General features: G+C 42.9%; 1 protein-coding gene across 1 annotated transcript; it reads right to left on the minus strand.

Moving 5' to 3' along the window:
* Positions 1-474: 474 nt before the first annotated feature.
* LOC112213246 lies at positions 475-1340 on the minus strand. The gene is made up of 2 exons (XM_024369277.2): positions 1181-1340; positions 475-757 (listed from the first exon to the last, which is right to left on the minus strand). Exons 1-2 carry the CDS (start codon positions 1314-1316, stop codon positions 495-497), a joined length of 399 nt encoding a protein of 132 aa, XP_024225045.1. The 5' UTR covers positions 1317-1340; the 3' UTR covers positions 475-494.
* Positions 1341-18083: the final 16743 nt, after the last annotated feature.

Here is an 18083-nt window from a genome sequence, read left to right on the forward strand (position 1 = left end):
TCAAGTACCGTGATTTCATCCTGCAAGTGATAAATACTCAAATTGGATGCTTCAATATTTTCTGAAATATATATTTCCGTATCTGACGCAAGAGGTTCTAGACATATCGCCAGAGTGAAAGTGGAAGTGGAAGGAACTCTTCAGCCGACTGTACGCAAAGCGGTCGCGATCTCGATCGCGAACACAGGGCGCGCACGACGTGGAGTCTCGAGGAGTCGCGTCGTTTGATCGAGCTTCCATCCAATCAACACGCCGATTCCGCTCGAGACCACTTCGATAACCGTTCATAAAGATAGTCAAGCATCATCCTTTCTCCTGCTCCACCACTGAATTCGCGCCGCATTAATTTACAACTCCAACTCCATGCTCACCTTGAAATTTTAATTTTCGCTATCTTTCCCAGCGACCGAGGTCAGCCACGTCTGAATCAACCACTTCATCTTCCATTCGCTGTTATCGAATAAAAAAATTCACTTTCTCCGTGTTTCTACTTTTTATTGCATCGAATCTATGTAGAGGCCAAGGTTGACACGATACGAGCCGGCCGACTTGAAATTTACGACATCATACTTGGTAGCAGTTTTATTAGCTCTGGAACGGCTTGGTTGACGCTTTTCCCCTGTCTGATCAGTGTCCCAAACTCTTGAGTCAGACTCGTGTACAAACTCATTAGAGACGTCATGGTGCGAAGCAGCGAGTCCTGGCCACCGAATTTGTTCATTAAATCTACAATTTGCAATTGGGGAACTGCTTCGGTCTGTTAAGAAGAGAGCCAAGTTTCTGTAAGCTAAAAATGTCCTCAGTTCTTATAGAACGATAACAAACAAATGTTGCATTCACGTTCGCGTAGAACGTTATCGTATCTCTATGGTACCTACGTGAACACGCTGGAAATGTACTTTTATTACGATTGGACTCCGTGGATGTACATCGTACGATATCTAAATCTACGATAACTAGCATTTTCGTGTATTTGATGGAAATTTAAAGATGCAAAGCTATACATAATGCACGTAACACTCAAACATATATAAAACATCTAAAGTATAGTACTCGTTACAATATTAACTGAGCAAGACTGGTAAATTCACTAGCCTTTTTCTTAAAGTATTTTCTTCTCCTATCATCTTCAAAAACAAAGTCGCCAATCATAGAACTACGAGAATTGCTATATTCTTACCTGAACAAAGAAAAACTAGGCAGAAGATCGCAATGGAGACAATTACAAGGGTCCTCATAATGCGAAGATTCGAACGATTCAAGAAAAAAGTCGCAAATATTGGAAATTCGTAGGTGAACCAATGTTTGGCGATCATTAATCACCAACTGGCCAGGTATCCGTATTTATTGTGCGGATCAGTCGGTCGCCGGATGCTGCCGCGATTATCAGCCGTCGGAATTACCTGCCATCAGCAGTAAATTGCAGCGAGCGGGGCCGACATTGTGTTGGCCAGTTCCGGGTCGCGGCAGCACGACAGCTCGTTGCAAGTTACAACGACAGCGAGCAGGGACGAACGAACGCCTGGCCAAATCCTGAGACGAGATATGACTCGATGAAGGTTTAACCTCTCCCGATCAGCGAATAGTAAATTTCGTCGACCGACGTGTCGGCCGTGTTGCGATCCCAACGATCGATCTGGATCGCTGGAACGGGATTCAGTTTGGTTCACAAGGTTTGCTTTGATTTTCGGAAACCTCAATCTCCGTCCAGTTGACACGTGTCCCGTTCGATTCAACCCATTAAAATATTAACAGAAGTTTGAGCTGTTGAAAGATTTTCAACAAGATCATAATTTTATTATCTAGAGCATGAAAGATAATATGGCGTATCTATGATTAGAATCACTAATTTTAAAAAGCTGTCTGAAAGAGATTTAATTGTAAAAAGTTGAAAAAACGAAGCTGCATAGCAAACCATCTTCCAAGGAAACTACTTCTATCTAAAATGTAATATTTATTTTGAATAATCCTGTATACATCGTCGCCTCGGCGCCAGCGTTATTGCAAATGCTCGTGAATTTGCATAATTCATCGCGCGATCGCTTTGACACGTCTACGAGCGAGATAATCGTGAATCTCAGATTTACAAAAGAAATCCTGCTCTTTTCAAAATATTTGCGCGGAATATTGATGTTTCATCGTGGCTTTGTGCGATTCATCATTTAACGACACTCTAATCGGTCGATAATTATCCACCAACACGAAACTTCAACGTGATTTCGTGCTGGAAAGCAAACAACACACTCGGTATATAAATCAACGTTTTCAAGTAGACCAACTTTCGATTAGTTCGAAATGTACGAGTATCTGTTCTTCTAATTTTTTGCTTTTCTTCTCGAGAGGAAACATATTTAGTTCGAGAATTCTGTAGAAAATATCACGATATTCTACTATTGAAGTTTCGTTTACCTACCTAAGTTATATTTTGTTGGTTGTCAACGAGAAAATTAAACGTCACTGGGAACATTTTACGACAGTGCGGCGCGATATCGAGCCATCAACGCGTCATTACGCAGAGAAATAGAGCGAACAGATGGGCTTCCGGTTGTCTTCGTTCTCAGGTCGCTTCCGTGGCGAGCGCCATCTTCCACAGATCTCGTCGCTTCGCACATTATTTGTTCGCGTCTTCGACATTTCGAAGCCGTTAAAAAGCGATTTCCCTTTGCGAACGATCCATTTCTGACGTTCCTGGTCCGTTGCATCGCAAACACGTGTCCCTATCCAAAAGGAATTGGTCCTTCCTTTCATTCCTAATCTACTATATATTCTCTTTGTACAACTGTTCTTGCTTCAATATCTCGAGGAAAAATATCTTCTCTAGCTTTTTAATAATTCATACTTTACGTGTCGTTTAACCAGGGCTGCGGTTCATTCGTTAAAATTTAATTGCAAAACCAATTTGGACGTCAAATATCACCAAGTATTACAAGAGAAATATTTGAATTTCGCTCTCCAGTCGATACGAATAATCAGAATATTCAGCCGATTTTTCTACTAAAGATTAAATTCAAACAAAATCGCCAGAAGCCGTTGAAAAAATAAAATTGAAACTAATTAAACGACGGGATGAATGCATGAAATTCCCTCTATAAAATTAATTTTCGTTAAATACATGAAGTTTTGAAGAAAGTACGTGTGGTTGAAGTTTTATTTAAAAGAACGTCATTTTATAACATTAAAAATGGTAGAAACGAATTCTAAAGAGCACAATGGTAACAATGGCCACCTTTAATGCTTAACCCAAACGTTCTACATATTTTAATCGTATAAAATTCTCTTTCACGAGAACTCTTATGCGCTCTTATGCGCTCTTCTGCCGTTTCTTTCGCCGATCCAACGCAAAAATTATGCAGAGGATTCACGTGTTCTAAACGTCTTTTCATTCTGGCTCTCGAAATGTTAATTCACAATTGAACGTCATCGTGCAGACTGCGAGAAACAAGCAGGCATAAAACGAACCCGACGCAGAGGCGGACGCGTTTATTTCGTCACGTAGCGAACGGGGAACGAGTCGCGAATTTCCCCGATCCGTCTGCTCGCATGCGGCTCGAGCTGCGTCTTTTGTCGTCGCGAAGAGCACCGGCGTTTCCCCGAGATTGAATCGTAATAAACCGGAACGTGACGAATTTTATGAAAGGGACGCACGCCGCGGCGTGTACCGGCGACGAACGCGCGCACAATGAGCCCAGCTCACGTACAAGTTCAAAGGAATTCTCCAACGAGCAATTAAGTCTTCGACAACGTTAACAACGTCCCAATTCGCGACACCAAAAAAAAAAAAAGGAAGACAAATCCAACCTGATGTTCGCCTCTCGTCGAACCTCGATCATGGTTTCCGATTATTTTAATTCGTCGGTCCGATATTTTTCGGTTTCAGAATTATACGTACACGTATATGGTACGTTAATTGGAGTTTATACAAGGCAGTTATGATGGTTATAGAATAGATGATATAACTCAGATGTTATTTGAGACATGTGCTATGGAAGCGAAATTGGGAGATTTTATTGAATAATCCTTTCATGCTTTACGTAACTGAATTCGTTAAACGATAAATATACATACGAAAAAGTACTGGCGCGTAACCTCATTTGCCAATGAAACGTTTTTCAAACGAGTATCGTGTTTTTAAAATCGTATAAAAGTACTACTATATGATACGAGATTTAATCTACTTCGACCTAATTAGTTAATACGTAGATGCTGTAACAGATGTGGCAATCGTTATCGTAACCATAGTATTCATCGTCGGTGAAATTATGATCTGAATTTTTACAAAAGAAGACTCAAAAAGCATGTGTTTCTACGATCAGAAACCGATAAAAATTTTTTCTACATAACTTAAAAAAATTCAATCTTCAAAAGGCTAATCATTTGGTTTCTAGAAAAATATATTAATTGCATCGATGCCATGCGGTGTTTAATCGAGTCGTCAAAACGGTCAGAGCTATGGAAGTCTATATTAACCGCTAACCATCCCGCCAGGATTAAAGCGGTACATTTGTCAAGCTTTAAATATTCCTCTGACCCCATCAGCATTCCCGTCAGACAAACAGGTTACTGTGCTCATCCGAGAACCGCTCCTCCTTCTTCCTCCCTTTCCAGCCAACGAGCGGAACGATTCCGAAAAACAAATAGCCGCGTTGGCTCGTTTGATTTACTCGCGTCAATTTGTTCCCGGCCTTATTAAACACGTGCACCCGCGTCCATCCTCTGGGAACGAGAACCGAAAAACCGGCCACCGAAACGACCGGGCAAATGATCCAGATGCAACAGAGAAAAGACACCGTCGCGTCGTAGTCGTCGTCGTCGTCAGACAGGATCTACGAACCGCTTTGATCGTGCCGCGAAACAGACGTTGCCATCCCCGACGTTAATCGAACGAATCAGCCAGTGAACGCCGCTGACACGACGATGCCGCACCGATCCTCGAACGCAGACAGAACATTTAACATGCGAGTAACCAGCACCGTGGCCAGAAATAAACGAGCTTAGAGAGGGCCCTGTCGACGGCTCGTCGTGTAACGCCGCCTCGCAATTAAATCGCCACGCGATTCCTCCCTCGGATCACGTGTTTACGAGGCTTCGCGGAAAATCGTCCATGCAACGGTGAAAGATTTATGGAGAGCCTCGACAGGGTTGACGACGTATCGGGTGCGTTATTAGCCGTTTAATGGAGATAGGTGCGATGCCGGTGAAACGCTGAATTACATTTCCCAGAACACAATGTCTGAATACTTATACGTACACATGTATGTGTAACGATCTTTTTGTTTGTTGGACTATAAATTTGGAGCATAAGTGTTTCGCGACCGTTTGTGCTTTCATTTTAATATTTGTCTTTCCTTTTTTTTTTAATAATAGTTGCCTTTTCTCTCTAATTTTAATACTATATCTAACAATTTCAACTGCCAGTGCGTCATCCTCTCGCGGTGCGGTATTTTGCTCTGTTCAAACTCTGACGGAACAGTGAACGGTGAATCGAAGCAAAAGAGAAAGAAAGAAAAGCTATGGAGAAAGCTGGGTAAGACGCATTAGCTGGGAAACAGTGGCGACGCTCTATCGTCTGGCGCGGCGCAGTTAAATAAACCCCGAGAAAATGCATTTCTCCGTGTGTCCCGGATAGTACCGGATGCGGCTGTCATCCCCGCAAGCTCGTGCATCATCTTCCAGAGACTCTGGATCACGCCTTCTCCTTTCCTCACCATCCTTACCACACTCCACCAGACTTTCTCCTTCCTTCTTCATCTTCTCCTCATTTTCTACTTTCTTCTTATTCTTAAATTTTCTTCTATCTTTTCCCTTCTTACTCTCCTACGTCCCTCTTTCCGGTAGAACGACAGGATTATTAATCCTCTGTTTCGAAGCAGATATTTTCGTTCTCGTGCGCAACGTTAATTTATTTATTTCAACCGGTATACCACCCTTGCATGTTGACTTATTGCTGAATCTGCTCGTCTTTCACACGTGGTCGCCATTAAAAATGTTTCCGTCTCGTTCCTCTGATATTAAACGATTCGCGTTTTCGATTTCAAAGTTTCTTTTAGAGAAAAGGAAAAAGAAGAAAGGTTGATGGTTAACAGGACACGGGTTAAAAATATTTCCAGCAGGTGTTAAATAATATTTTTAACAGGAAAGAGCGTGGCGTGTGCGAGGATCTAGCTGGTTGTTCGCTAGGTGGACGACTTTATCTACGCGTGACATTTATTAATAGCCTTTCTATCTTTAAAAGGAAAGATGACACGTCGTCGTGTCACCTCGACGCGCGAACTAACGAGACTAAAAGCTCGTAATTGATTCTCTTCCGGCGAGCGCGCGCGACACCCATCCTCGGCCGCGACATGGTCCCGGCAAAAAAGAAACTACCTATTAGCGACGTTCATCGGCTGCCATTAAATTATGGCCCGCTACTGTCCGGATAACGATGGCGTCGCTTCAAAGCCGTCGCGCAATTTTTTCCGTTGCCATGACCAGCCTGTCTGGCCATTTCCTTCCCGCTTTTTTCGACCATGCTCCTGCACTTTACGCACAATGAAAGTTCGTTGCACGAATCGAGACTGCGTGCAGAAATTCAAACGAATTTTGCTTTCGTTAGAAAGAGCTTGGATATTAATTTGCTAGAACTAAATTTTTCTTAATCTGTTATATCTGTTATATTGCTATCGATATGTAGATATCGTCGATATTTCAAGATTCTCAACTAAAAGGATAGATATGTACTGTCAATACGATATGGCCAATATTTATTCACAAACCGCATTTTCGTTGAGAACATTGAAATATTGACGATATTATTGATCTTACGAAAGCAGCCGTAACAAACAATTCGTTTACTAGACTTCCAAGTTTTCAAATATTTTAATGACAGAGATATAGAACCCTACAAAATCATAAATAATATCCGCCTTTAGCGATCTTCGAAGTAAATGCTTACAAAAAATCCTCATCAAATAAAGTATATTCCGGTAAATCGTATTTTTTCCTCGCAAGTCTTCGCTTCCCAAGTTTACCTGAAACCATCTAAAAATTCCACATACATATTTATAACACGATAATCTTCCTTCCGAAACCAAAATCCCAAAACAATATCCCACGATGATCAATCCTGCGCGTCGAAAACTTCCTTCCGTCATCGATTTCGCATTACAAGCACAGCAGTTCTCCTTCCAAGAGGGAATTGCAGCGTCTCAGGCGTCGCGTACGCGACTCCGTGATTAAATCTCATTCAATAACAGAAACTCATGGTAGAACTCGACGAAAGTTTCGCGCTTCCTCGCAAGATCTAGCAGAGAGGAAGCAGGAGGAGTAGGAGAGGTGTCGTTGATCGCGCTCGCAAAATCGACGCGTCACCGTCCCTCCGCCGGAAGCAGCAGACGTAACTGTCCCTTCGGGGACGTTAATGTCATCTCCATAATCACCGTAGAGCCGAGTGACAGGAACGTGATGCGGAAGCTCGAAAGCCGGTCGCTCAGCCGACCCATTACTAGTCGCGCCATCAATCCCTGCGATTAGGCTAATAATTTCTCTCGGTCGCTACCCCTCTCGATGGTAGGAGAACACGTCCCGTTTCCAGACCGCGGTGTTAACCACGGAAAGGACACCGTGAATTATAACGCGTCCGTGTTCCGTCGTGTTCGATTCCCCGGCGAATTATCTGCGTATTAAGGACGCCTAAACGATCCTCGATCGTCTGCTTGTTCTTCGTGTAAGCCTTCTGTTTGCAGGAGGAAGAGTTGGTATCCCTGAATGTAAGTGGAAACGGATTGCTCTTAAATATCTATAAGTTGATTTCTATGGATGGCGCTGCAAGTAAGTGAAGTTAGTTCTTCGAGTTTCTTCGCGATTCATTTGTATCTCATATATAATATAGAAACTGGGAGAAATTTGTAGCGTGGATCTGTAGCGGCACGCGAGCAGGACAATTCAAATCCTGTTGTTGTTTTGTTTCGGAGTATCATGCCCGTTAGGTCACTGGTATTGCAAGGAGTAATGAACGACGAGCAAAACAATGTTGCCGCTACTTTCAACCATCAAACGCAGTCGAGTTCAAATTTTCCGACTGTGCCCCCGACCAGTATAAATAAACAGACGAAATGACGAGCATGAAGTTCATCGATCGCATTCGGACGCATAAGACGTATATACGGAGTTTCTCTTTAAAGCGTATTTATTTCGTGAGATTTATCATACCTGGATTTGTGCTTTGTGTTGAATTAATTTCTATAGACAAAATATATATTTAATAAATTGCTCACAAAACAGTTAGTCTATTATTTCGTGATATCCGAAAAGATCAATCCACCACAGATCAAATCGTATCTACGATATCTACGCTGCGATTGTTGTATTGTAATTACGTCACGTCCCTGAGAAACGTCATCCCTGAGAAAACAGAAAATATCTCATAGAATAATTTCTAAAGTAACTAGGAGAAATTACCGAATTCGACTCTTGGAATGACAGAAGCATCCCACGATGTTTCTTGTGAAATCGTTCACAAGAGGATTTTGTCCGTAAACGAAAGAAAGGGGAAGTCTAATTAAGGCGGAGGTCAAGATTCACGTTGACTAATAGCGCGATTAGCGTTCGCGAACGTTGTCAACTGCCCGGTAGCGAGGAGATTCCACGACGTATCGTTGAGCTGGACGCAATTCCTCGTTAAAGATAATACCTTCTGAGCCGACAATTGCGCTCGCACGAAGACGTAAGAACGGATTGTGAGACTGGCATTCCTCTTAATTAGGATCGCGGCTGGTGCCGGCCTGCGAACGGTGAGATACAGTCCTCGCGGACTGGTTTGTTAAATAATCGCCCAGTCTTTCGTAAACGTGTCGCTCAAGGCTGTTCACCATCGTTTCGCTATCCCCTTCTAGTTTTCCATGTAATCGACCTTCACACTAATTCACTGCAAAATCCTGATAAAATTGAATTTGTATAAGATCCACGATGTCCCTGCGATTGTAACTTGTATGTTATATTTTATATGTACTTTGTACGATGTTTACATATTAACAGCCCCAATTGTGGTTATGTATTGTTTGTTCGGTTTTAAGATTAAAGGTAATTTTATTCTTCGTCTTATTTTACTTATATTGTTTATGAATATTTTTCTTTGGGATAAAGCAATAGTTACAGTTACAATTTTCGTAAATCTCTCGCCGTGAAATTCTTTCGTAAGAGGATTTGTTTATTGATTTGTCGTGTCGCGCGAGTACTCGAAGGAAGTAGCTGGAGCTCGATCGAAACAGTCGCCGGAAACGTACACGTGCGATGTCCTTCGGCTCTCGTAACCATCCACTTTGCAACTCTCGAGAGTGTCGACCGAGATTGGATGGCTATCGTTGCCATTTGCAAGGTCGATTGCACCAGTCATTTGGAAAGTCGAATGGTTCTTCCGATGTATGCCGCCCAACATTCGGTGCCCCTCAAACCGAACATCGGATCGACGTTTCTCTCCAACATTTCTGCATATTTCAGTATCACGACATCTCCGGACTTGTCGCGCGGATCTGTTGAATTATTATCAACCATAGCGTCACTCATGAAACTAGGCAAACGTTTTCTACCTTCTCCGATGGAGAACAATTGCGATACTAGTTATAAAATGATGCTCTTGTTTTGCTAGTTTGGACACAGTTCAGATATAGTTCTGTATTATTTATTTAGTTTTTCGTTCGCCTATTCACGTTTGATTCATTTATTCGTTGTATAACACGGAACGTGTTAAATCTTTTGGGAATAGTACAATTTTTGTATTGTTACTACTTCAGAATTATTGTACCATGCTACGAAAACCGTATTACCACTGTGAATATTGTAAATGTAAATATTCCTATGAAAAAGTGGTAAAACTATTCTTCCAATTATTAAAAATGCAAAATATATAAGATACAAAAGGGAGAGACCGAATATAATTATTTCTTGAGCCAGTAATATTAAAGCCTGTTCTCTATACTAGAAGAGATAATGTTAAAGGTATTTTCGTTCCATTAAATTCTTCTCGAAATTATTCATCTAACGTACCATGGCACCGTCAACGAGGCCACTCGCAATATCTTAGCATTCGTCTTTCTAAATATTCCAGGATATCCCTTGAAAAACCAAAGCTTGCTCTCTTGAGTCGCAGCTTTTCTTCTTACACACAGCGTTGCAACAAAGGGATCGTAAGAACAAACGAATGTAGGTCGAGCGGAGACCAAAGAGGCCGTCTTCGGAAATTCGAAATACCTTTTTCGAGGTATCGATCGGCCGTTTCAGCCGTTCAAGTAGATGTTTTTCCGGTCGCGTTTCGTCGCCTGAGTCGTTTCAAACCGAGCGTGATTGTTTTCTGCGAATCGTACGACCTCGATCGCGGACAGACACACCTGGCCGCGTGGATTGCTCAAACCAAGTGGTAACAACGCCGCTCATTAACGGATGCCAGCCGGTCTTTGGACCAGCGACGTTTTGTCTCCGTGTTTTCCTACCACGTCCCTTCCGTCATACACGACTTCTAAACAGGACTGGATCGATCATCCAGTCCAACAAGCCTGTATTCTGGTATTATTACCTAGACAGTTGTGTTACGGATTCTCAAGCTTTCATAAGCTATATATGAAAAAAGTATTTCGATATTCGGAAGCATAGAGATTTCTCTATTAAAGTTTAGCTTTATCCACAATCTTCCCCAATCGAAGGTTTTATCACTGGTATTACCTTCCTCCTGAGTTCCTCATATTGTATCCTAATCGCTAAAAAATTGCACACTATGCGGATGTCCACACAACTTCTCAATCTTCACGAGGTTCTCAGCATTTAATAAAGCATTTCGCTCGATAAAGTATCAACTGTAATTATATCTGTAATTATATCTATCAACAGAATCCCACCGTGAAATAGAATTCAACCGATTAATATATCTTCTCAGAGATATGAAAGAATTATTTGGGTTGAAAGAATCACGAAAACAGCTCTGCGGAAGTAAACGAGCGAAACGATTTACCATCCAAACAGAACACCTGCAAGCAGTTAAAACCACCGGCTATCCGTCTCTTGACGAGCCACCATCGAACCAGGTCGTTTGTATCGGTGTTGTTGACATAGAATAGTGACAACAACGACGCCGACAACGATGATGACGAGAGAACGAGGTCCGACGACACGTAACCAACGGCCACAGTGGCCGCGGAAACCAGGATGGCCATGGTGGAATGCTAACGTCCGCATTAATACAAATTCCGTGTAATTAGTAGCAGCTTGGGTACAGAGGACGTTATTCTAATGTGCTCGCCGGAGTCACGTCGCGAATCCCGTCGTTTACTTTCGACACCCTCGTCAGCTTCGTCACACGTGCCTTTGCCTGCTCCCTCCACTGACACGTCACGTTTTCCAAATATTTTTCGGCTTATAAAAATTCCCTGCTACTGGAAATTATTGTGGCAAAGTAGAAGAATCTGCTGAGTTCTACTTAAATAGAAAAATTGTGATCGAAAAAGTATTAGGTCCACAGTGATCTCAAAATTTTATAGAGTCTGAAAAATGTTACGCGCTACATAAATTCGTACTGGTGAAGTCCCTTCTAATAATACGTACGTGCAAAAACGAAACACAGCACTACGGGAAAACATACCCTAAAAACAATCTTCGGCTCTACAAGCATCCGTCTTTAAAAACGTCCATCTTAATCTCTAAGAAGGAGAGGAAGGATGAAAAGCGAGCTCCTGGAAAGGATGAGCGAAACTCGTGCACGGAGTGTATCACGGGTCGAGGTCAGTTTCGAAAGACACGGTTTCTCAAAGGTGTTTCATTTCTCTACGTTCGAGATCCGCGATGTAACAAGAAGAAATAGGGAGGATGAAAGGATGTTCGAGGGAAAGTTTTGATTGAAAGACTGGGTCACCGAAGGGACAAGTCTGACAAGGGCAGACTTTTGTCAACGAGTATCTCGGAAAATTGAACGAGTCGTAAAAAAGCTTGCTCGATGGAACTGCATCGTCCGCGACTTACATCTTCCGAATACGATACCCGGTTTGTTTTTTTCCTCCTCGACTGTCATACGACCCGTTTCCTCGAGATTTTCGTCGTGGAAAACAGAAAAGCTAACTCGGATGTGTGTGTGTATATGTAAGTTTTTAAGCAAAGAGAAAAGAATAGACAAAAAGTAACAACGACGAGAGGAGAATCTTTCTCTTGATTCTTCGCGTTTCGCGTTTCGCGTTTTTCCCCACGGTGCGGTGCCCGTTTCCTCTTCGAAGAACTCGACGCGATCTCGTGTTCGTTCTTTTGGCGCCAGACTGGAATAAATGAATGATATGTGAGACGATTGCGAGCGGCGGTCTCGAGGATACCAGCCAACCCGTTTAACAAGCCCCGGATGCCTGGACTTTTCTTTCGCGAGGCAAGTTCGTTGCCTGGTGTATAGTCGCGGTGTACACTAACTTCTGCTTAAGATCGCTGGATTCAACATTGAGAATTCGTTCAGCGACCAACCGTGACTGCTTGAAATATAATTCTTATAAAGATAATGTAAACGGTGCTACGGAAAGCGATTGAATTGTTCGGAAATAGTTCATTAGTTTGTGAAAGATTGTGACTCGACACAGAGAGGGACAAGCGCTCGAAGGAAGAGAGAAATTCGTGCAACGAGAGGCTAGAAAACGGTGATCTCGACGAAAGCAATTTCCAGGAGGCATTAATACGTTGCAGATAAGATTGGCAATTCCTTGGATCTTGGTGGTGGTGGCGGCCATTACGCCCGGCGCGATATCATAAAACAGAAGCGATTTTCAATAACGACCGGCGATAATATTGGTAGACAACGAGTGTCTCGTCTTGTTCCCTTCCAGCCTTTTCCTTCCTTTTCCTTTTCTTTTCTCCATTCTTTTTCTCCTGCTTCTTCCTCTTTGCCGCTAATTTTCAGCAGCCTCTTCTTTCGATTAAGCGTCGCCTTTTCTCGAACAAACGTTCGAGATTTCTCAAAGAGATCAGGCCAGAATCGAGAGTAAATAATGTCGTATAAATGCAAATTGGTAGCCATCGAGTCGTGCTAACAAGGAAATATAATCGCCCTGTTCTCCCGTCTTTTAATTGTTCCGTACGATCCGTAGACATCGTTGTCCATCGGCCTCTTCTTCTTTGAGAAAGTGTTTCCTCTTTGTTCGATGCTGGCCGTTGACCTTGAGACAAGTCAGCTCTCGCGTAATTAGGAAAGATCGATAGGGGACCATTCGAAAATTTAATCTCGAGCGAGTTGATCAATGCCTGGCCAACGTTGAAAGAACTTACTAATTATGCCATGCCTAAAGCCTGGCTGACTCCCTCTGAAACCGAGGATAAATGAAGATTTAGAGCGGACGGGGCGAGCGAAAACAAACTGGCACCAGCTCTTCCTTCCCCGTTACAAATTGCGCTTCATTTGACGGACTTAGCGCCGGTGAATTGCGATCCCTCGCCTAAGATTCTTTTCAACGAAGTCAAGACAGAATTTTTCCCGGAGATTCTCCTACAAACGGATATGAAAAATTTTTAGCATCCGCAGTAAGGATATGATTACAAGTTGAAAAGTGGCGATATACTTTGTACGAATGTGAGGAATTTAGCTTGGCAGAAAGCTTGCTTGAAGAGATGTAACGGTAGAAAACAGTAACAGGAAACTTGTTTGAAAAGATGAAATAGAAATTGGAGATGGCTGCTGTAAAAAATCGCGCATTCAATTTCTGATGTTTAACAGTTCTCCCTTTTGATGACCTTTTTGTATTTAAATATTAAAAAACTATAACTGAAGTAGTAATCGTGAAACATCTGAAAGATACTAATATAATAAAGAGCAAGTCTTTGAACCAAGGTGCAAAAACAATGTAGCTCCAGACAATCTCACCACCATTTTCGAGAGCAAGAAATACCACTTCCCCGACCCAAGGAAATTAATTTTACGGATAAAGGAGTTGTAGGGACCAACTACAATAAACAAAAAAGAATTGAATAACGAAAGGTAAAAAACCACATCTTTATGACTAAAAAGGTATACAAAGGGAGTGCAAAAGTATCAAAAGAAGGACAAACGAAGAACCGTAACAGCCGCTTAGATTGAAAGACAAAAAAAGTTCGACAAAACGAACGGCTAACGACGATGTTCATCCGAAAGGACGAAGAAAAAACGGTGGATGGAGAAGTGGAGAAAATTCCAGCGGCGATCAATGAGAACGCATTGAATTCACGGGAAAAGAGAGCGAACAATATACATTACGGAAGAACGGTTCCGCAAGGGGTGTGTACTGCGAAGAATCGTAAAGATAAATACCAATTTGATAATGTACAGCGAGGGGAAAAAACGCGTAGAAAACATTCCCGTTGTACGTCTCACACACACGCGCGCGCGCGCAAACTAGGCAGTGGAACACGGAGGATGGAAAAACCGAGAGAAATGCGAATGGCGGGCGAACTGGTGGAAAAAACGCGCGTACCTTATCTGCCGGCCGCGCCGCTACCGTTACGAGCATTGTTTCAACGCGGGAGAAGGTGAAAGAGGCTGATAACGCGAAGGCTGGCCGTGTACGTGTGCTTTTAACGAGCAAACTTTCCAACAAATAAATTTCGCAAATCAGCGAGCCGCTCGACTCCTGAGAAGGAACCGACTCTCTCGTAGCCGAGGGCACGAGTCGGACATCGTATCTCCCAGCTAGCTGTAATTCGGAGGAATAAAGCGAATAAACTGTTTCAGAGGACGGAGTGCTCGACGCGTGCCACGACTCTCAGCAAATATTCCACCTCCAATCTGGAATGAACCGCGTGCGCATTTCCTCCTTTTTCTCCCCTTTTTCACTGTGGGACGCCGATTGGATTGGTGAAAGGATGGAAATAATTTCCACCAGGTTGCAGTGCTTACTTGATGCTAGGGTGGCTCAGAATTTTGTAACGATGTATGGAGCACCGCACGGCGGTAAATTACAAGTTTAACTCTTTCGTAGCCTTCTCGCTAATTAAAGGGATTTATATGGATAATGTGATATATAGTACTGAAGTTACACTACTGTTACTGATTACATATATTATTATAATCGTAAAAAATAGAAGATTAAGTTTTCTTTCTAGAGAAATTATTAGCACAGTAAGGAAACTTCGTGCAATTCCCATAGAACGAATGAGAGATCCCTGTTCGCAGATTAACCGAATAAATGGCACTTCACGACACGGTTCATTCCTTTTTCTGGCAAAATTTCTCTTGGTGAAATTGATGCTATCGAGCTTTAAGGGTCGCTGATTGTTTCCAGAGCGGTGAAAAGGCACGGTCCGCTGCTCGTAACCTATTTCGAAATTAAGGTTGAACGGCTGGAACAGAGGGGTGGTGGTAGTGGTTTAATTAACGAAAGTACAAAGGTAAAGCGACTCCCTTCTTGTAGCTCTCTGCCATTCCACGCCGAAATCTCTTTCCAGGTCTGGGTTAGGTCTAGGTTAGGGTCTCTGTGATCCAACCAACTTTCTCTCTACGATTCTTCTTCCCTTTCTTCGACCTTTTCCCTATCGTTTCGAGAAAGTTTCCCCGATTTGACATTTTGGTAACAGTTTTATCGAGCGCTCCTTAACGTCCTATTAATTAAAGAACTTTCGAACAATGGCTTTATTTAACCTTCGATCTTGGTTGTTCAATTTCAGTGCGCCACGTCACCCGCTCGCGGTGTATTTCCATTAACTTTAATGCTCAAATGATTCAGACGGATCGACGAGTGCTACGTAATTCGTTGTTCAAAACGATAGATCCAGTAAGCTGGAGAAAACACAAGGCTGCACGTTAATTATCGTGCTTTTAAGGGGAGCAGGGCTTCGTTCGACGAAATCTGTCCCTTTCCACCGGGATTTATTTGCTCCTCGTTAATTCCACGGGGATGCAAGCGGCTTAAAAGCTAATAAGTAACTTCCACGGGGCCCTTTCGTCTTTCTTTTTCTTCCTACCGGCTCGTCCTTCTGCGTTGAACCGAGTTATACCCGTACTTGAATAGATCTTTGCTTAAATCTCCGACGAAGAGACGTGTTCGTACTCTTTTTACGCAGGGTCGTTCAACCAGAACATTTCTACGAACATTTATACGAGATCCTTGATATATACTTTCTTAGTTTTCACCAGGAGACGCCGTAGGGAACGATGTTTTTTTCTAGACTTCTTAAAAGGTCAGAGCCTCGATGTACGGATCGATTAATCTGCACCGGTTGATCCACCCTTGTAAACGTTCTTTTTGTCCCGACGCTTTCCTCGCCCCTTTTTACTTTCGCCTCATACTCCCTTTACGTAGAATGTTTCTGAAGTAAATGACTAAATTTCGGCGGAATATTCTGTTCAGGGGATGAAAAAAGTCTTATGGACTTGGCGACTCGAGAAGACGCCACCCAAACCAAGTTATTTGCGACAAAGTTTCGCTACAACGTCTGACAAGTTCGCTTGGAAAACCTTTCTCTGATGTGGCTTAGGCTTGCTAGAACTCGAGGACGTTTAACGACCTCTGTCTGAAAGCCTTCGATCAGTCAATCGCCGAACAAAGACCAATTACGTACCTGTCTTATAGAGAATTGACTTTCGTCTACTTATTCCCTTATCTATCGATTTTCAGGAATTTTTTACAGCTTCCCAACTACTTCGGTAAATCTTCGTTAAACCAAAGAACGAGACATTGCAACGCTGATTTCGATACGAACGAAGGTCTTCCAACTCTCCGCCAAGATAAATAGGGTACATTTCCCAAAGGTTTGGCCAGCGATTTTAGAAACACCCAGTACATCACCGGCATACAGACGGACATAGAGGCGGGGTTAGCTAATTGCTGGGAATGTGTCTTCCCTTGGTCACAAAGCCCGCTCGCGGTCGACAAAATGGCTCGACAAAGTTAATCCCTTCGCCGAGCTCCAACCCCCTTCCCCCTTCCATTCCGTCGACCTCTTTCCCCTCGGACTAGCCGCGCTTCGAAACCCGAAATCTCATAAATTCGACGAACTTCTCGATCCGGCTCGCAAGATTTAGCTGAAAAAGGAACGAGGAGGGGTGACAGATCTTTCTTCGCCCTCGTTACGCCCGGCCCCACCCCCGTGCGTCCAAGCTGGATTATCCAGCGGAATTAACTTTCATCTTGGAAAACTCTGGCCCTGCACCGCTCTCGAAAATCCTTCCCCTACCGACAACCGTTTCCCTCCGACTAATTCCGAAAAATTCACCGACGATTCGTCGATACCTGTTTCGCAGCGCTCTAATCGCCGTGTTTTACTGTCTGCCCTTGGTAACTTCTATTAATCTCTCTTTTTACTCATGCTTCTCTCTTTCCTAGTTCCACTTTCTTTCGTATTTCACGATAACGACTTCGAAATTTCGACACGATTAGTCTGAAATTAAAATTCTTTTTTAAAGCAGCATAGTACGATCGAAGAAGGGTTCGAGCTTTTTCAAGTAACAACGACGTATACTAGTGGCCAGACGTGATAGGAGTCGATATGAAAATTAATTTCCATTTTAACTGATTGCACAATGGGAATTCACGAGTTTTATAAAAACAATATCGGTCATGAAGTGCACGATTTAATTAGATACAGCCCGTCCACGATATGTTGACAGCGATTGTAAAAAATTAAAATGTATTAAACAGACATTAAAGATACTATCAGTATTCTTTTACTTTCCTAAAAGGAGACGGCGTGTATTATTTTTATTATGAACGCTTCGATTCTCTAGAGTATGACTGGTACCTTAAACCAATCGCAATCATCATAAAAATCCTCTTCTCCCCCCAAAAAAAACAAAAAGCTTCCGGTTACACTGCGTGAAGCGCAAAAAAGAGGTGCTAGTACTCGATTGGGGACGCCATGGCCACAAAACACGGGTATGTACGAGGGGGGACGAGCGCGAGGGTAGCGAATAAATAGCAAAAAAGTTGGTCCTCTCGGTGCACCGCGAAAAGAGGGGTCGACTGCGCGGGTTGCTGGCCCTCGCATTGGTTTTTATTCGGTGTTTGTTATACACTGAGAAGACATAAGAGTAGGCAGGCTACCGGTAACCGTAGTCAGACCGCCTACCTACAAGCCAGAGCAATAAAATGGATTTATCGATGCCACAAAATGGCGGCTCC

Source organism: Bombus impatiens, unplaced genomic scaffold (genome assembly GCF_000188095.3).
Source record: "Bombus impatiens unplaced genomic scaffold, BIMP_2.2 scf_0548, whole genome shotgun sequence".
In the NCBI taxonomy this organism is placed as follows: domain Eukaryota; kingdom Metazoa; phylum Arthropoda; class Insecta; order Hymenoptera; family Apidae; genus Bombus; species Bombus impatiens.